This window comes from Heliangelus exortis, chromosome 3 (assembly GCF_036169615.1).
Source record: "Heliangelus exortis chromosome 3, bHelExo1.hap1, whole genome shotgun sequence".
Classification (NCBI taxonomy): domain Eukaryota; kingdom Metazoa; phylum Chordata; class Aves; order Apodiformes; family Trochilidae; genus Heliangelus; species Heliangelus exortis.
The window spans coordinates 95,823,360-95,840,322 of NC_092424.1; the positions used below are offsets into that span (position 1 = coordinate 95,823,360).

Below are 16,963 nucleotides of genomic sequence, written 5' to 3' on the forward strand. Positions count from 1 at the left end.
TAACAAATGTCAGGTCCTGCCCATTACTGAGACAGCAGCAAAGAGAAGAGGTTCTGTCCCAGATTATTTGTTGTCTCCGTAATCTTTTTTTTTTTTTTTATTTTTTTTTTTACTTAACTTTTTCCTTATAAATCAGACAGCTATGAAATACACACTTATTATGCTTTTTGAAAAAGTGTTGCTGTGGTTTGGGTTTTGTTTTTTTCTCCTTCAAATGTTAGCACTGATTTGAAACTCTCTCCTTCCCTGATTATTCTGATAATTTCAAAGGCAAATCTATCCTTAAAGCAAATTCTATCATAGTTATTTTCATTAAAAAAAAGAAATGGGAAGTAAACTACCCAAGATTCAACTCTTGACATTTTAATAAATGAATGCTTAATTACCAGTCTTCAGGAATACATTAGATAAAGTGCAAAAGCTCAAATTCAACACTTTAACCTCTTTTCTGTTGTTGCTTTGGTAAATGATAATGATGAAACTGAGCAAATAAAAAAACCAACAAAACAAACAGGAAAAAAAATCTTTAGATCAAAGTTTCAATATTGAAGATTAAAAGAAGGAGTTCATGTTCAAAAAACTGCAATTTGGGGATGCTTTTCTTAAGGATTTTTAGTTAGAATTAGTTTGAACTAGTGCAGCTCTATGGTGCTGAGTCCTAGTATAGCTTCTCACAAAAGGTGTATTTTAAGGCAAGGTGCTCTTTTTACTCACATTTTAAGCTTCTCATCTTTGTTATGACACAAGAGTTAAACATGGAAAATAAGAATCTAATAAGGAAATAACATTTTGAAACAAAATATTTGCCATGTTTTAGATTTGTGTGTGTGTACACAGGCATACGTGTAACCACACACGTATATACACAAACATGTATGTGCAAATATATAAATTAAAATTCATCTATATATATACATATTTGCATATTCATGGACATCTTGTGGTAGCAACTAGATGATTGAAAATGTGGTTTTTAGCTTCTGTTTCCTCCTATACCTTGCCTCATGCTCCATATTTATTGGAGCTGTTACTGAAAACCAGTGTTTTTCATGAGTAAGAAGAGGAGATACCTTTTTAAAAGCCACCTGTGTTAAAAACATTTAATTTTCTTTTATTGCCTAGTAGTTTCACATATCACATTTTCACTAAGTAAAAAAATATTAACATAGTCTGTGAGCCAGGATGAGTGGTATTGAGTCTTGAAGCAGCTCCATAGCTGCTCCATAGCAGTCTCCATAGCTGCTGCATACCAGATTATACACAGGTATTTTGTTCATCTTTTCAGAAGTTCAAAGGAGTGTCATAAAATAACTTTGAACTTCCTCAAGACTGTTGTCAAAAATGGCCCTGCAGCTGCCTGAGAAGAGAACAAAGTGCTGTGTACCCTGGTGGCACTATGTGCCACTTCTGAGGTGGCCCACAAAACATCTGTAGCTTAGCAAACTAGACTTGAGTAAATTGCATAAGGTTACATTTGCCAGGTTACATTATTCACTCGTTCAACAGCACAAGCAAAATTTTCATTTCCTATCTGAGTATTTTGATTCTATTTGTATGAAAGCAGTACACAGAGGGGGACGTGGGGAGTGTTATTCAAGCATTTGGTTGCTTTGTTTTTCAAAGTGGATCTTCTACCTTGTGAAGGCTCTTGTGTGTGCATCTAAAACAGGAGGGATATAAGACCCTGAACATTTAAGCATTCATTTTACATGTATCAGAATATTTTAAATTACATTTGGATGCTCAAGTTCCAGTTGTTTTTTTTTCGTGTTCAACTGTAGCCTCAGAAGGCTATAACAGACCATAGGAGGTTCTAAAAAAAAAAATCTAAATATTACTGAGGCCTATCCTGACTACAAGATTCTAGGATTTGGGTACCACTGCAAAGCTGCATTCTGGTCTTTTCAATGCCCCTTAAGTTCAGTCAACCATGACTGCTTTTACTGCAGATCTGCTTCACCAGATTCAAGTCTCCTTAACATAACCTGGAATGCTAGAGAAAGAAAATTTTGTTTGTGGGTGACTAAGAAATAAGAAATAAAATATATTCTCTTTGCAAATTACTTTTTTGTTCTTTTGATCTTTTCTGCCCTATGCCACCATACAGAAATGGAGATACAAAAGGGCCCTATCTGGTAAACAGAAATTTTTAAAAAATGCATAATTTTGAAATTCAGTGAGTGAAAATACTCAGCATGTCTCAGTTTAATGGATGGGACAAACCAAAACCCAGAGAACAGAATTCCTCTCTGTTACTCCCCTCTACCATCCCAGAGAAAGATAAATGGGAAGTAAGGAAGAGAAACTTAAAGGTTGGAAGTTAAAACTAAAACAGGTTTAAGAGAACAGGGGTGGGATTGTAACACATGGGATGAGAAACAAATATATACAAAACCCAATCTCAGAGATCACTGATATGTATCCAAAGGTCCCTTGCAGCAGAGCTGATTTGGGAAGATGATCCATGACTCTTCCCAGCACGCAGTGGATTCGGATCCTGTAGAGCATTTGGTGAGCTGATGACAAAGGGCTGAAGCCTTTCTCCAAGACCTCCAAGCACAGCTAAGCAGCAAGGAAAAAGGGAGCAGGAAAGGGGAATATTTCTGGTCTTCCTGGCTTTTATAGGGTATGGCAGGAAATGGAAGGGAATACTGTTCCCTCTCTGTTCTGTCCCCTGGATCCCTCAGGATTGTAAAAATTCTCTCTGTAGGTCCTCGGATACCATAAAATTAACCTGAGCCCACTCAAACCATAACAAAGCAGTAAGGTGTTTTTTTTTGTTTGTTTGTTTGTTGTTTTTTGAGTTTGGTTTGTTTGGTTTTTTTCCATTTTCATTTACAAAGCATTCTGTTACAATAATTATAAAAGACTAGTGCAAATTTCTCCATTTTAAAGGTGAAGGCAGGATCCCATTTCACTCCCCTTATAGCTTCAAGGCAGCACTGGAAGCTACTAAGGGACATTTGAAAGCTAACATTGTTATTTCCAGGATCAGTCCTTGGGTGCTTGATAAAATTACTGCATTCCTTGGTGTTTAGCATACTGGAACCTAATTATAATGGAGTAGTTATATTCTCCTGTAAAGCCAGCACACAGATCTTGAATTGTATTAAAAAAAATAATTAAAAAATCAGGGATTTCCTTCCTTTTCTCTGTAAACAATATATTGCTACAAACTCCTTTTAAATTATGTATGTATTGCTTAGGTAACTTTGACAGAATTTTGGAACTGCAGAAGTAGCTTGGGTAAAGTGAATTAAGAAGCAAAGTGAGAAGTTGTCTTTGAAATTATTACTTAATTCTCAGAACATTTCTTCAAGGTAATTATTAACATACTACCCAAGTAACCATCATTTAAAGAAGACAACGTTGCTTAAACTGTTTTTGCTATATGAAGAATCACATACTGAAACGTGTCTTTCAGCTCTGGCTTGCTGATGATTGCTGGCTACAAGCAAACTTGTATTTAGGTATTCATCAGGACTTTGATCTTGAAGACCAGAGGCCGTATTGTTTCAGTGTTATGGTTGGACATGGCAAGAGTCACTATTTCAATGTAGAGCTGGCCAGTGAGTTGGCAGTGTGGGAGAAGGCATTTCAGAGAGCAATTTTCTTGGAAGTTCAAAGAACAGGGGTAAGTAATGAATAATATAAAACCCAAAGCTATATAATATGTAAAAAAACCCAAGCAAGTATTTAGATCATTTGTATGTTTAATGATTCCATTGGATTTATGTGCGCCCTGACTAAGGACCTGAGTACATTTTTGATACACTGAAAGCTACATCATAACATCAATATTTCTATGTCAGTGACTATTTAATAACAGTCTATGAATGTATTATGACGGTTTGAAAATTGGAAATAGTAATGTGTAATATAACCTTGATTGTAACAAACTGAAAATTAATAACCATTTTCCACTTGAAAACAATTTCTGTGTAGGTGTAGTATACCTTCAATATTTTCTACCTGGAAGTTTTTGTTCCACTCACTGAAGGTAAACATGTCATATAATGGTTCTGTTTGGAAAAAAAAAAAAAAAAAGTTAACATGTTGTTAATGTTAAATTGGCATTGTCCTTATTAACACTGGAACTGTTTGAAGACTCAGTGTAAAAGTGGGAGTAAACTCTGTGACAGTTAAATTCTCAAGATTAAGCAGCAGATTGTCTCAAGTCAATTATTTTCTCAGATCTGAGGGTGCATTTCCTTTTAGGTTGTTTTAAATTTGAGATCGATATTCCTGCTACTGATGCCAATTTGTCCGTGTCCATTAGCCTTGTGGTAGCTAAGCTCCCACTAGAATCAGTGAATGGAATCCAGAGAGTGATTGTGTTTATATCAAAGAAGATACTTTATTCTAAAGGAAATATTTTGTGTTATGAAAATAGCGAAGATAAATTTATTTTTATTTAAATTGCAACTTAAACACCTCTTTACTGTTATATAAAGAAGTTACTTGCTGAGCATTTACATCCATACTCCCAAGTGAACTAGATCAGTAGTTTGGCAATATATAGAATAAAAGTATAGGCCTTTTCCAATGAAAATCATATTTACACAATTTAGCACAAATGCAAGTTTGATCTGGTATGTTTGGGTTCGCAGGGACCACCTAAAGATGTTTGCAGTAGCAAGAGCACTGAATCAGAGCATTGCATTAGCACAGCTTGCCAGGAGCAGGAATCCTAGCACAGGTATTGGATCAGCTCTTCTGAATTTCCAGGTCTTGGGGATTCTAACGAGGTTTGCAAGTGATTGCTCAGAACCCATCTAATTATCTCTTTGGACCTGACAGGGTAACAAAAAAATATTTTGTAATGGTGATGCTGCTGCTCCTGTAACTTTCATTAAAAAGTTGATTCTTCCTGAAAAGTGGCTGGGCATCAGGGAGGGACTAATAGTACAGACTGAACACACAAGTATTTCTCACGTGAACTCTTCAAGAAATAATTATAGGAGCATTTGAACATCCATTCAATTTTCTATTTATTATCCACATAAGAAGCAAATAATATTCAATTAAAATTAGGTATTAGAAGGGTGGAGATTTGGTGGTTCTTTACCTGGTTCTGAAGTATTTATTGTTAAATCTCAAAAATTGTTGTTCTTTTACATGCTAACAGTCTGAAGGAATGCTTGTGGAATGATATTTTGTCATTTGAATCCAACAATTTTCTAGACCAGTATCACACAAAATACATTAATATTTCTTTCAGCTGTGGCTTATCCTATCTGAAAACTCTAGGATAGGCATTCAATTAATTCCTGATTATATTGCTTAAGTCCCCATATGTGTGTTTCCATATCTTTTCTGTCAGAGTTGCATACATTCAAGTTTGTTGTAAACTACTGTGTCAGTAGGTTGCAAAGTCCTCCAGCAGTCACTCTTCAGTAGTGAAAAATCTTTAGACTCCCCTGTTTTCTTCCTGCAAAATATAAATGCTGCTTTGAATACCCTTCTTTTCAGAAAGGTATCAAGAGCAGCAGGAATGAGGTGCATGTTAAACTTACACAGATTATTTCAAACTATAGAAAAATAATTGGCATTTCAGTATCCCCAAAACTGAAGGTTGTCACTTGTAGGTTACATTGTCCATAAAAATGCTTTCTTTTGGAGAAGGACCATAATTGCAGTTATAAATGCATTTTTATTCATAACTGATTGGGCAGGATCATAGCAGGTGTTAGATTGCACTATGTCATTTTTGCCATTCTTATTTAAATGTGGCTTTGTTCTGTTTACTGTTGATCTTGTCTTTGACAGAGTTGTTAGAAAAAAGAATGTGTACACACAATAATGTTAAGTGCTTCTATAAGAAAAATTGTATTTCTGAGAATAATCTGCCCTTTCACAGTTCATGAAAAGAAATGTTAAGGTGTAATGGTATGTACAAAGGTGCTGCTTTTGAATTTTATCTGCCATGTTGTGTGATAATTTTATACCTTTCTTCTCAAAATGGTAGCACTATTAAATTACAGGAAAAAAATGCATTAAAAGCAGAAAGAAATCTCCCTTCTCAATGTCATTCCCCTTTCCACTTTCTTAAAGCTGTATTTCAATCTGAAACTGCTTATAAAAGGAGTCTACCAAGAAAACATAACATTCACTGAACCTGATGAAATGGATCTATTCATTATCATCATAACAAGCAAATATCTTAAATCCATGTGCTAGAAATATCTGTTTTCTTCCTAGAAAAAAAAAACAACATTGTAGTCTTTGATGGCATAATATGGACAGATGGAGGCAATAAAAAGTAGAAGTGGTTCAGGTGGGCAGTTGAAAGGCAGAAAAAGTGCTGTTAAAAATATTTCTGTGAGGTTGGCAATAAAAGTCATTGTTGCAAGGAAGAAGGATAGACAGTGAACTCCTCTCAATAATAAATTCATCTTCAGGCATCTCCCACAAATCCCAGCAAGCTGTGTCAGCTGGAACAGTGAGCAGTTAAACAGTGCAGCACCAATTAATGATGCTCAGATTAATTTTTTCTTTTTATTTTTTAAGTGTTTTACAGTGTAGAAAATCTTCAAAAAAAAAAAAAAAACCCAGATATTTTTTTTCCCAGATCATTTTACTAGCTTTTACTCTTTGGAGTGGTGTTGCAGTATTCCATGCTTTTTCAACATTGTCTTTTTTTAATTACTTTTTCAGTATTCTTCCTTGCCCTTGAACTATTCTTTCCAAAGGATATTATCTTGACTCATCTTAATCTTCAGTATGGTTGTTAAATTAATGGAGAAACATCTAGATAGGATGATTTGGATCTTTGGGAGTATTCTTGTTTAACAGGATAGAGAATGGTATTGCAGCAGTATTTGGTAATGGACACAGGGAGGAGTGACAGTAATACAACAGCTGTAGAAAAGGTGGACTGGTTTGGCATCTTGTCTTATAGCATCATAGAATCATAGAACTGTTTTGGTTGGAAAAGACATTTAAATTATCAAGTCTACCCATTAACCCAGGACTGCCAGATTCTACCATCAAATCATGTCCATAAGCACCACAGGGATGGGAAGACAGAGAAAAGGAATCTGCTTCACAAGATGGAAGAGCTCTCAGAGACAGAAAAAAAAGAGATTTCTGGTTTAGAGAAACCTGAAAAGAGTTTGTGATGTTTGGGTCCAGGCAGCCTAAAAGAAGTTTAGTTCCTGGATCTCCATCCTGGAACGATATCAAAGGGTTTTTTCTCATCATTTTCCTTCCAGTGGCATTTTGAATTGATTTTATAACAACTGTAGTTAGATGTAATCAGAATAGATCTTAGAGACTTTGTCCCCACTGAGAGTTGGACAAATATTAGGTTATATTTCCACTCATCTTTCTCTCACAGTTATCCTAACTCTTCTGACTACCTGATTTCTGAAATGCTCAGAAAACTTCTGATGTCTGAGTACCTCTTGTGGTCAAAACAAACACACTCATTGTGTGCAGGCATCTTTCACCCCTGAGGCTGAGCAAAGGAAGTCAACTCCTCCTAAATAAAACCTAGCAGAAAATAGTCAGCCTGAATAAGAAGTAATAGCTTATAAATCTGTTAATTCTTTGTGGTAGAATGAGAGGCTGAGAAAAACAGGATTGGTTGATCACAGTATAATCCTTGTGATCTCCAAATAATACACTTAAATGCAAAAATGTTAAGTACAGTTGGCAATGCTATCTTAGCTTTATATTCCATGATGCTGATAAAGCACATATGAAACAGAATTGTATACAGGAACCCCTTTAAGAGTAGAAAGGACACCACATGCTAATTTCAGAACTAAGTTCTGAAACAAACAAATAAGTAAAGTGAATATCCTCTTTAAGTTCAGGTGAGATACTAAATAGCAGTTAGAAGGGTTAGATTTATAGGGTCATTAAAAGATACTTATCAGTTTGTTACCAGAAGCAATCTGTTTAATTATGCAATTAAGTTTCAGGTTATATTCATTATGTAGAGGAAGCTTAATTGCAATTCCAATTTAACTGGTTATCTTTAGAAATACTATTAGATTGTAACTCATTTGCACACTGATGCAAAAAACCTGCCATTCTCCAACCCAAAGAAAGGTACTGAGAACCACAATTGTAAATACATTTGCAGAAATTATCGATAGTTCCAGTTCAGATAACAAGTGAGAATCAAGCAGTGCACCTACAATAACATTTTAAGAAGGAAAAGAATGTGCAGTTTTACAAGATTTTTAAAAAAACTTGTTTGTATATTCTGTATTTTAAACATGATTAATATAAAATTTTGATTTTCATGAATCTACACTGGTATTTCTAAAAATTGTAGCATATTCTTAAAAGTACAAATGATTCATATGGAAAGAATAAATCCAAATACCTATATATGCATATTACTACATTTATGTTGAAACACAAAGTTTTAGTCTGCTTGTGTTGTATTTTTCCAGAGGATCTTATAGGCTTGCATAAGGATGAAATTATTAAAGCTGTCAAGAAGTTACTCTCATGGAATTTCAAAATTAGAGAATAGTATTATATTAGAATTCAGAACTACTGAATTCCTGCACGCAGGAATGTCTCTTATTGATATTTCTGATTAAAATAATTTTTCAGCTGCAAATTTCCACAATCTATAGAGCACTAGAAAAGAAAACTCCTCTGTTATATTCTAACAAACTATATCAAAAACAAGTCAAGGCCTTTGCTGAAGTAAACCAGTTTGCTAAGATGAATGGTGCCAGCCTGATTGCTGGTACTGCTGCTGAGAATCTTCCTCAGGTATGTGAAAATATGCTTGGGACAGTCTACAGGTAGGAAACTGTTAAACATTCAAGTCACTGTTGCTTTTCTTGACGGAGAAAAAAAAAGTTGCTACAAAACCTCAAGCTGTTGCTCAGGCACAGAGACGGGGAAGCACAATCTCTTCCTGACATAAGCCAAGGTTAAAGAATGCACTTGGAATTTTCACTGCTAGAAAATGACCACTGCTAAGCTGCTGGTCTTTGGTTTTGATCTCCTATCTCCATTTCTCTATCTGCCTGTTCACCAGAGGAAGTAGTACATCTTCTTTCTGTTTTTTTTTTTTTTTTTTTTTACATTAGCAGTAGTTCCTTATTAGAGAGAGAATGCCACGGCCATGAGTAGGCCTCCACAACTGTATTGTCTGCTTGTCTTGCCAAGTAATAGCTGAACCTATAATGCTTTAGGATAAGTTAGTTGACCTCTCAGTATTCCTATAGGAACACAATTCCCTGCAGAGAAACATTTCCTTCAGACTGCATGAGCAGGTAGCCCTAGTCTTTCTGTGACAGAGGATTAATGCTTAATGCCAGTTATGTGAGATCCTACCTGGAGTACTCTGTCCAGTCTTGGAGCTCCTAACACAGGGTGGATGTGGAGCTGTTGGAGTGAGTCCAGAGGAGGGCCATGAAGATGGGCAAGAGGGTTGAAACAGCTCTTCTGTCAAGGCAGGCTGAGAGAGTTGGGGTTGTTCAGCCTGGAGAAGAGAAAGCTCTGGGGAGACCTATGAGTTCTCTACTGAGAAAACCATGTTTGCTTGGCTGGTATAATGTCACCAGTGTTACAATCTACAAATAGATTTGATCAGATAAATATTTATTTCAGTTAAACAACTATTGTGTGGCAGTAATTTTGCATATGAGGCTGGCTAAGATCTGACCAGAATGCAAATGTTTCATGAATAGCAGTATCCTGAGAAAGACAGAATTTAAAACACAAACATATTAAGCTAACTGGTCTTATTTTCTAAAGCACAAAGCACTGAGCTAGCCCTGCTTCTACTGAAATCATTAGGAGCTTTCCTTTAAAGTTCAGGGAAGGTGTAACAAGCCATTATTTGTGTCCTTTGAAAAATTTTACCTTTATTGCCAGTGTCTCTCTTGCATACATTTATGCTGAACCACAAATGGGCATCAAAGGTTAAAAAATAGGTATAATGTCTTGACATATCAGATAAAAGCACCGTCTTTTGCAAGAGGATGTACTTCTTTATGCTAATAATTAACACACCTTACCTTCAAGTATATTAAAAAATCTTCTTTAGTGCACTACATATAATTCCTCCTGTTGCAGCAAATGCTGATCATGAAGGAATGTAATTTTTAATCAGATCTGGTTTGTTTCAATAAAATGGTTTTAATTGTGTCTATCCATAATTGTCACAGTTCTGTAAAATTTTAATTGTAACATGATGTATTCCTTTCAGGCAGTGACTGGATCTGGCACATTTTTCAAATGAAGATGGTATTTATTTATTCACACTTACAGAAATTATTTTACTGATCTTTTTGTGCAGTTATCTGAAACAGAAATACACCTGAGCTTTGCAAGTCTGCTCTGAATGAAATTTCTGAAAACTCTCATGCCAGATTTCTTTGTCAATTTGTTTTCTCATAGGTTGTATGGATCCAGAGGGAGAATGTTTTCGATGTTCTTAAAAAATGTTTTCTGAAACTTTAAAAAAAACATGATATTTTATCCTAAAATAGAAATAAGATTTTTAAATATGAGGGAGCCTAAATTATTTTGCAATTTCCGAGAGTTTAAGAAGCATTTCTGTTTAGTACAAGTAATTCTGTGCAAAAAAACAGTAGAAGAAGATTTTGCAGTCTGTCCTCAGAATTAAGGGGTTTAATTTTGTATGCTTCCTAGTACACTCTCTGTACGTGGGCTGAGACAGATTTCTCAGTATAACCATAACAACTCTGGTTGCTCTTATCATCATCTCCACATCCTACTTGGAGTTTTTTTATGCTACAAGCAGAACTAAAAAAAAGCTTAATCTTGACGTCATTGGTCCAATATTAAGGATTCTACCAAACTCCAAACTCTGTATTTTGGGAAATAGATGCATGGATGCATTAAGAAACCTTACTCTTGTCACTCCTGTGTGCTAGTATAAAGCTTCTGTGGAAAATCTTAATGCAAGAATCTGCGTTCCAAACTGTCTGCTGTTGGTATAGTTTTTTTTTTTCTTGTCCTCACTGTATTTTAAATTCTGTTGTGCATTATTTTATTTCAAAAGCATAATAGAAGAGCGTATCATTAGGTCCTCTCTGTTTCAAAGATGCCCATACTGACAGAAAGAGTGAAAAAAATATTAAATGTAAATATGAAGTGAGGTTGAGTTTCAGAAGTAAGAAATAGCAAGTATCATTGATATTTGGATTATATTAAAATCTTATCAGTTCAAACTGGAAATCCTAGAGTCTTCTGTTAATATGATTGAAATGTTGACTGGTAATTGATTTCTAGGGAAATCTCTTAAATTCCTATGTTGTATTAAACTCCAGCTTAATAGAAAATCACAAACAAATCACTTCATATACATTTAGCGCATTAGAATTCTACATTACCCCTTATTTGTTTACAAGTCCCTTTTTAAATTTTTATGAGATCATGGACTTTGTTGAAAATTCAACTGGTTTAGTAGGGAAAAGTGCACAGTTTATGGTATTTCTAGTTTCTCTGAGATTTCTAGTCACTTAGTTTTGATCTGCATATGACTGAGCTATAATTTGGTTTGTTTTTTTTTCTTTACAGTAAATATCAACAGACAAGTCTTGAATAACTCAATGACCTTTGCTGCTAACTTGAATAGATTTAGGGTTCATCACTAAATTAAACATGCTAAATGCTTGTGCTATTGTTCATGGCTTGAATCTGCATTCATTTAACTATAATAAGGCGAAAAGACCAGAATTCGATTATGATGGCTGTTTCATAATATAGGGAGTACGTATTGTTGTTACTGAACAAATAAAACTGTGTTCTCATCAGTTGTGTTATTTTACATATATAAGGGATGACTTGTCTCTGGAAAACATAATTCCAAAAATATATTAATTAGATGATAAAATTTGCTTAAAAGTTAATTTAAATGCAAATACCCCCTTGTTCTAAGCAAAGTCAAAGCATTATTCAAATTTTAGCATTTAGTACCTTCTATAGGGACTTAATTTCATTCTGAAGGTTGCAGTAGGAAGGTAATTAAAAACACTCTAACCAGTACCTCCTGCTCCTTGATGCAGGCTCTCTTTTCCCATCATTTAGCTTCCAAGGCTCTATTTCCTAGCTCTGCCCTACTCAGCCTTTTTACTCCCCCTGAAGTAATTTCAGTCCCCTGCAGTTCAGGCAAAGACAAGAGTTCAATTTTGTATCAGCAATTTGCTGAGGAGAGTCAGAAATTCGAGTGGCAAGAATTATAAAATTGTGCACTGCTTTTAACCTTACCTTTCTGCTTGTGCAGCAAGGATCTTTAGGCTTTCCTAAAATTTGGGATCCTGACTTTACTCTTCACCAGGCATGTATCCTTCAGGACTGTACATTCCACTGGTGCATGATCAGTCCTGCACATACTGCCTCCAGTCTTGACATTAGCAATTAGCTCACTTGCTTGGGTGACTAGCAGGTCCAGTATTGCATCTTCTTTGGTAGGACTGTCTAGTATCTGACTTAAGAATTTATCCTCTGTGCACTCCAGGAGTGCTCTCTCTGCAACTTTTCCAGAAGATGTCAAGGTGGTTGAAGCCTTCCAGCAGGGTGAGAGCCTGCAAGCACAATGCTTCTTGATGCTAAAGACCTTCATCAAGAGGTTCCCCTTGACTGAGCAGCTTGTACTATATGTGAACCATAAGTTTCCCTTTGTCATCTTGGTCTCTAATTCTTGCCCATAAGTTTTCAGCCTGGTTGTGAATGATAAGCAACAGCTCATGATAAGCAACAGCTCATCATACTGTATCCATTTCTTCATGCAGAGGGCAACTCCTCCTCTTCTCCTTCCTCGTCTGTCCTTCTGAACAGTCTGTAGCCATCAGTAGCCACACTACAGTCATAACATTCATCCCATCAAGTTTCAGTAATGGCAGCTAGTGTAGGTTTGTAGTATGTATAGTCTCTGTCAGGTCTGGGGAAGATCCCAGTGTCAGAGATAGACCAGTGCCATACTTCTGAATAGGACAGATCTAAGAGATTCCTTCTATGAATGTGTTAGCAAGACTGTTCTTCCCCTGTTTGGACAGTTGTATTATAAACATAATGATCTTTTCATGTGTTAAAATTATGTGCACTGAGATACTGGCATCTGAAAAAATACACAGAGAAGAGTTTTTTAATTGTTTTTTATTGCAAATAATCATTCTACAGATCATTTCACCATTGTTTAGAAAGCATTAAATAACAGATCTAGGGTTATATTAAGATTTGCTGACCTGTTGCAGTTCAGGCATAAGGGTTTCCTTTGAACAGCTAAATTCTAAATGAATGAAGAGTGTCATCAGGCTTAAACTCCTGGTCTACAGTCCCATTATGTTCAGAATCATCAAGGTTAGAACTGGGAAAACCTTTACGCCTTCTCTGGAGTAGTGCAATACAAACTAACACACTTGTCAATGTTTTGAACTTTCACATGTGTTTGAGCTATATAAATTGATGTGGCTATTAGGATATAGCTGTACAATGGGAAAATTAAGTCCTCATCCCCATAGGCAATTAAAATGCTTTTATTGCGTATGGTGGCTTGGGTTTTTTGTTTTGTTTTGTTTTTGCCAGCGGGGAGTTGATGGTTTGGAACTGTGATCTCAGTGATCTTAGAGGTCTTTCCCAACAATGACAATTCTGAAATTTTGTGAAATATTTTAATGTGTATCTAAAGGATAACCTTTTGGGTCCTCATCTACTACTACTTATAATCCACAAGAGTTTTGTCACAAGCTAGTATTAGACCTCAGCCTTGGAAAACCTTATTTCTAGTCATAAACAAAGATTTCAATAATAAACTATTTTCTTCCTCTTATGTAAACAATTGTAGATAACCAAGGGTGATCATGTAGTTGCAGGTTTATAAGAAACTTATTCTCAAGGCAAGAACAAAAATGGATAGTTCTCTGGACTAATGTTAATGAGTGGAGATAGAGTCCTTATCACAGAGCTGTGTGAGAACCTCTTCAAAGTCACTGAGTAAATGCCATGGGCAGGTTTTTAAATATATATGGCAAAAGCCAAATTAATTCTGCTGTAAAGAAAAAGCTATTAGTGTTTAATAAGTATAAAGAAGTATTTTTAATGCTTATCACAGTGAAAATGCAAAATATTCTGTTTGTCTCTAGTATTTGCCTTCAAGTAATTTCCAGACCAGTTCCATTATTTGCAAATATTGAATATTTGTAAATTACTCAGGATAATTATTTGCGTACAGTTCATTTTGCTGTTCAATGTTTGTGGCTAAGCAAACAGATGCTTACCCACTGGAGAAATCTAATTTAATATGTTTTAAAAATTGCTTTGGTGAATCAGAGCTCAGCTAGTATAATCTTTTAACTGGAAAATAATGGAGAATAAGTTATGACTGGAGCTTAATGCCACCTTATAATTACTGAATAAAATATATGGATCTCTAAATGTCATTCTAATTGAATAGCAATCACTGAGATCATTTAAATGCCAGATAATACGATCTTTGAACACCAAATAATTTATTCAGAGATAACATGCATCTCTGTCATTGTTGAGTTGATGATAACACTAGTCTATACTAATGAATTAATTTCATTCTCAAGGCTTTCAAAATCTTTTATAAAATCTCATCTCTGTAACTCAGAAATGCTTATTTTAGTATAACTCTAAATATTTTATTAATAGTAGGATGAGGAAAACTTTATAAAAACTAAATACAGAAGCTTTAGATTATATAAAAAACCTAAAAAAAAACACTTAAAGGAAAGTTTTCAACATAAACAGTTTTATTAATACTTTCAATCTCCCATAGGCCATTCTTGTATTAAAACCATATTCTGGAATTTAAAGAAACTACCCAGATGCAAAAATTGAATGTAAATACATGTCTAGGTGGGAAGCAACATTATGGCTCATGAGATATCAATGAGAGCAAAGTAATGATATCAATGAGAGCTCCCTTGAAGGAAAAAAATCACATTTCATAAAGCATAAGGGTATAATTTATTAAATTATTTCTACAGTTAGGTGAGGAAAGGCTGGAGACAGGATCTGATCTCTTCTTATGCGGAAGGCACGATGGGCTTTTTGCCATTACTCTAGCCTTAAAAACACAAGTACAGAAGAATGTTAACTGCTTATTCGGAAGTTTAAATAGAACTTCTCTGTTTTGTTAATAAAACAGATCTTTTCTTTCCAACCTGAAAGTGTATATGTATATGGAGCACTGTCTAGCAAGTGTCAGTGCTAATGAGTGACAGTTATTAATTACAGAATCACAGAATCAGACGGGTTGGATAGGACCTCTGAGACCATCAAGTCCAACCCTTCATCCACTACCACCATGGTTACCAGACCATGGCACTGAGTGCCACATGAGTCTCTTCTTAAAAACCTCCAGGGATGGAGAATCCACCACCTCCCTGGGCAGCCCATTCCAAGATCTGGTCACCCTCTCTGTAAAGAAATTCTTCCTAATATCCAGCCTAAACCTCCCCTGACAAAGCTTAAGTCCATGCTCTCTTATCTTATGGATGGCTGCCTGGGAGAAGAGACCGACCCCCCTCTGGCTCCAACCTCCTTTAAGGGAGTTGTAGGGAGTGATGAGGTCTCCCCTGAGCCTCCTCTTCTCCAGACTAAACAGACAATAAATTCTTATTGTTAAATTAGATAAACTAATATTAATTACCACAGTGCTGCCCTAATGTCTCACCCATTTACAAATGAAAAAATATTGCAAAATAAAAAAGACTGTCAACAAATGTAAAAACAAAAAGAGGGGTCAAATATACAGCTTTTTCTCAATTAGATTGCAGTCACTGATCATTTAGGAACTGTTATCTTCTCATTTTCTGGAAATTATGTCAGAAGTCATTATTAGGTCAGATCTGGGCAGTTTTCTAAAAGGTCTGAAATAGGCATGGCTCTGCTTTGTGTTGCATTTTGAAAAGGATGGTTTCCAGCAATATGGAATTTAGAATCTGACTCCAAATACCAAAGTCCTCTCGTTAATGAGACCCTGGAGTACTGTGTCCTGGTCTGGAGTTATCAGGATGAGAAAGACATAGTCATAGTGTCAGAGTGGGTGGAGAGGAGGGAAGCAAACATGATCAGAGGGATGGAGCACCTCAGTGAAGAAAGGCAGAGATAGTAGGGGTTGTTCAGCCTGGAGAAGGCTCCAGGGATACATTATTGCAGCTTTTCTGTGCTTAAAGTGGGCTTATAAGAAAGAGACAGGCAAACACTCTAGCCAGTCATGTTGCAATAGGACAAATGGTCATGGTTTTAAACTGAAAGATGGTAGATTTAGATGAGATATAAAGAAGAAATTTTTCACAACGAGGGTGGGAAAGCACAATAGCAAGTTGCCAAGAGAGGTTGCAGAAGCCCCATCTCAGAAACATTCAAACTCAGGTTGGACAGGGCTCTGAGACACCAGATCGAGTTGCAGATGTCCTGCTCACTTCAGGGGCTTTGGGCCAGATGAATTTTAAAGGTCTCTATCAACCCAAACCATTCTATGATTCTGTGACAGATCTGATACTGAACTATATGAGGTAGTTTTTGACAATTTTGAAATGTAATATTATAAAGCAGAACTTGTGTTGCCATCTGAGTGTCTTGCCACAAAAAAATGCATATAATATCTTTATCTGACAAATTACAATGATGGTTGTACTCTCAAAATTATGCATTTCTTTTTCCAGTCTAAAACTTATATGTGCAGTTGGCAAGGGGATGCTCTCTGTTTCACAGTTGACTTTGCTCTGGGATTTACCTGTTTTGACAGTAAAACAAAGGTAAGAGGAAAAATAAAAATTCTATTTTGTTTTACTATTCTTGATATTATCACTGATAGTAATTTTTTATGTTGACATCACTAACAGTTTTTATCTTGATGGCAAGTATTTCTCCCTCAAATGTACTGTAATTTATATTTGTACTGTACTAGTGAAATGTAGACAGTTTGAGACTAAAAGGGAACAATTCTACTTGTGCCTTAGTATGTAAAGACAAATTTTGGAGTAAG

The 16,963-nt window shown here is 35.5% G+C and overlaps 1 protein-coding gene across 1 annotated transcript in view; it reads left to right on the forward strand.

Annotated features, from left to right (window-relative positions):
- The window catches only part of SNTG2 (syntrophin gamma 2), a 139,997-nt gene that overhangs the window by 107,773 nt on the left and 15,261 nt on the right, over positions 1–16,963 (forward strand). Inside the window, exons 14-15 of the mRNA XM_071742457.1 lie at positions 3,425–3,634; positions 16,641–16,733. Of these exons, the coding sequence (XP_071598558.1) occupies positions 3,425–3,634; positions 16,641–16,733 (303 nt within the window). The remainder of the gene's footprint in view (positions 1–3,424; positions 3,635–16,640; positions 16,734–16,963) is intronic.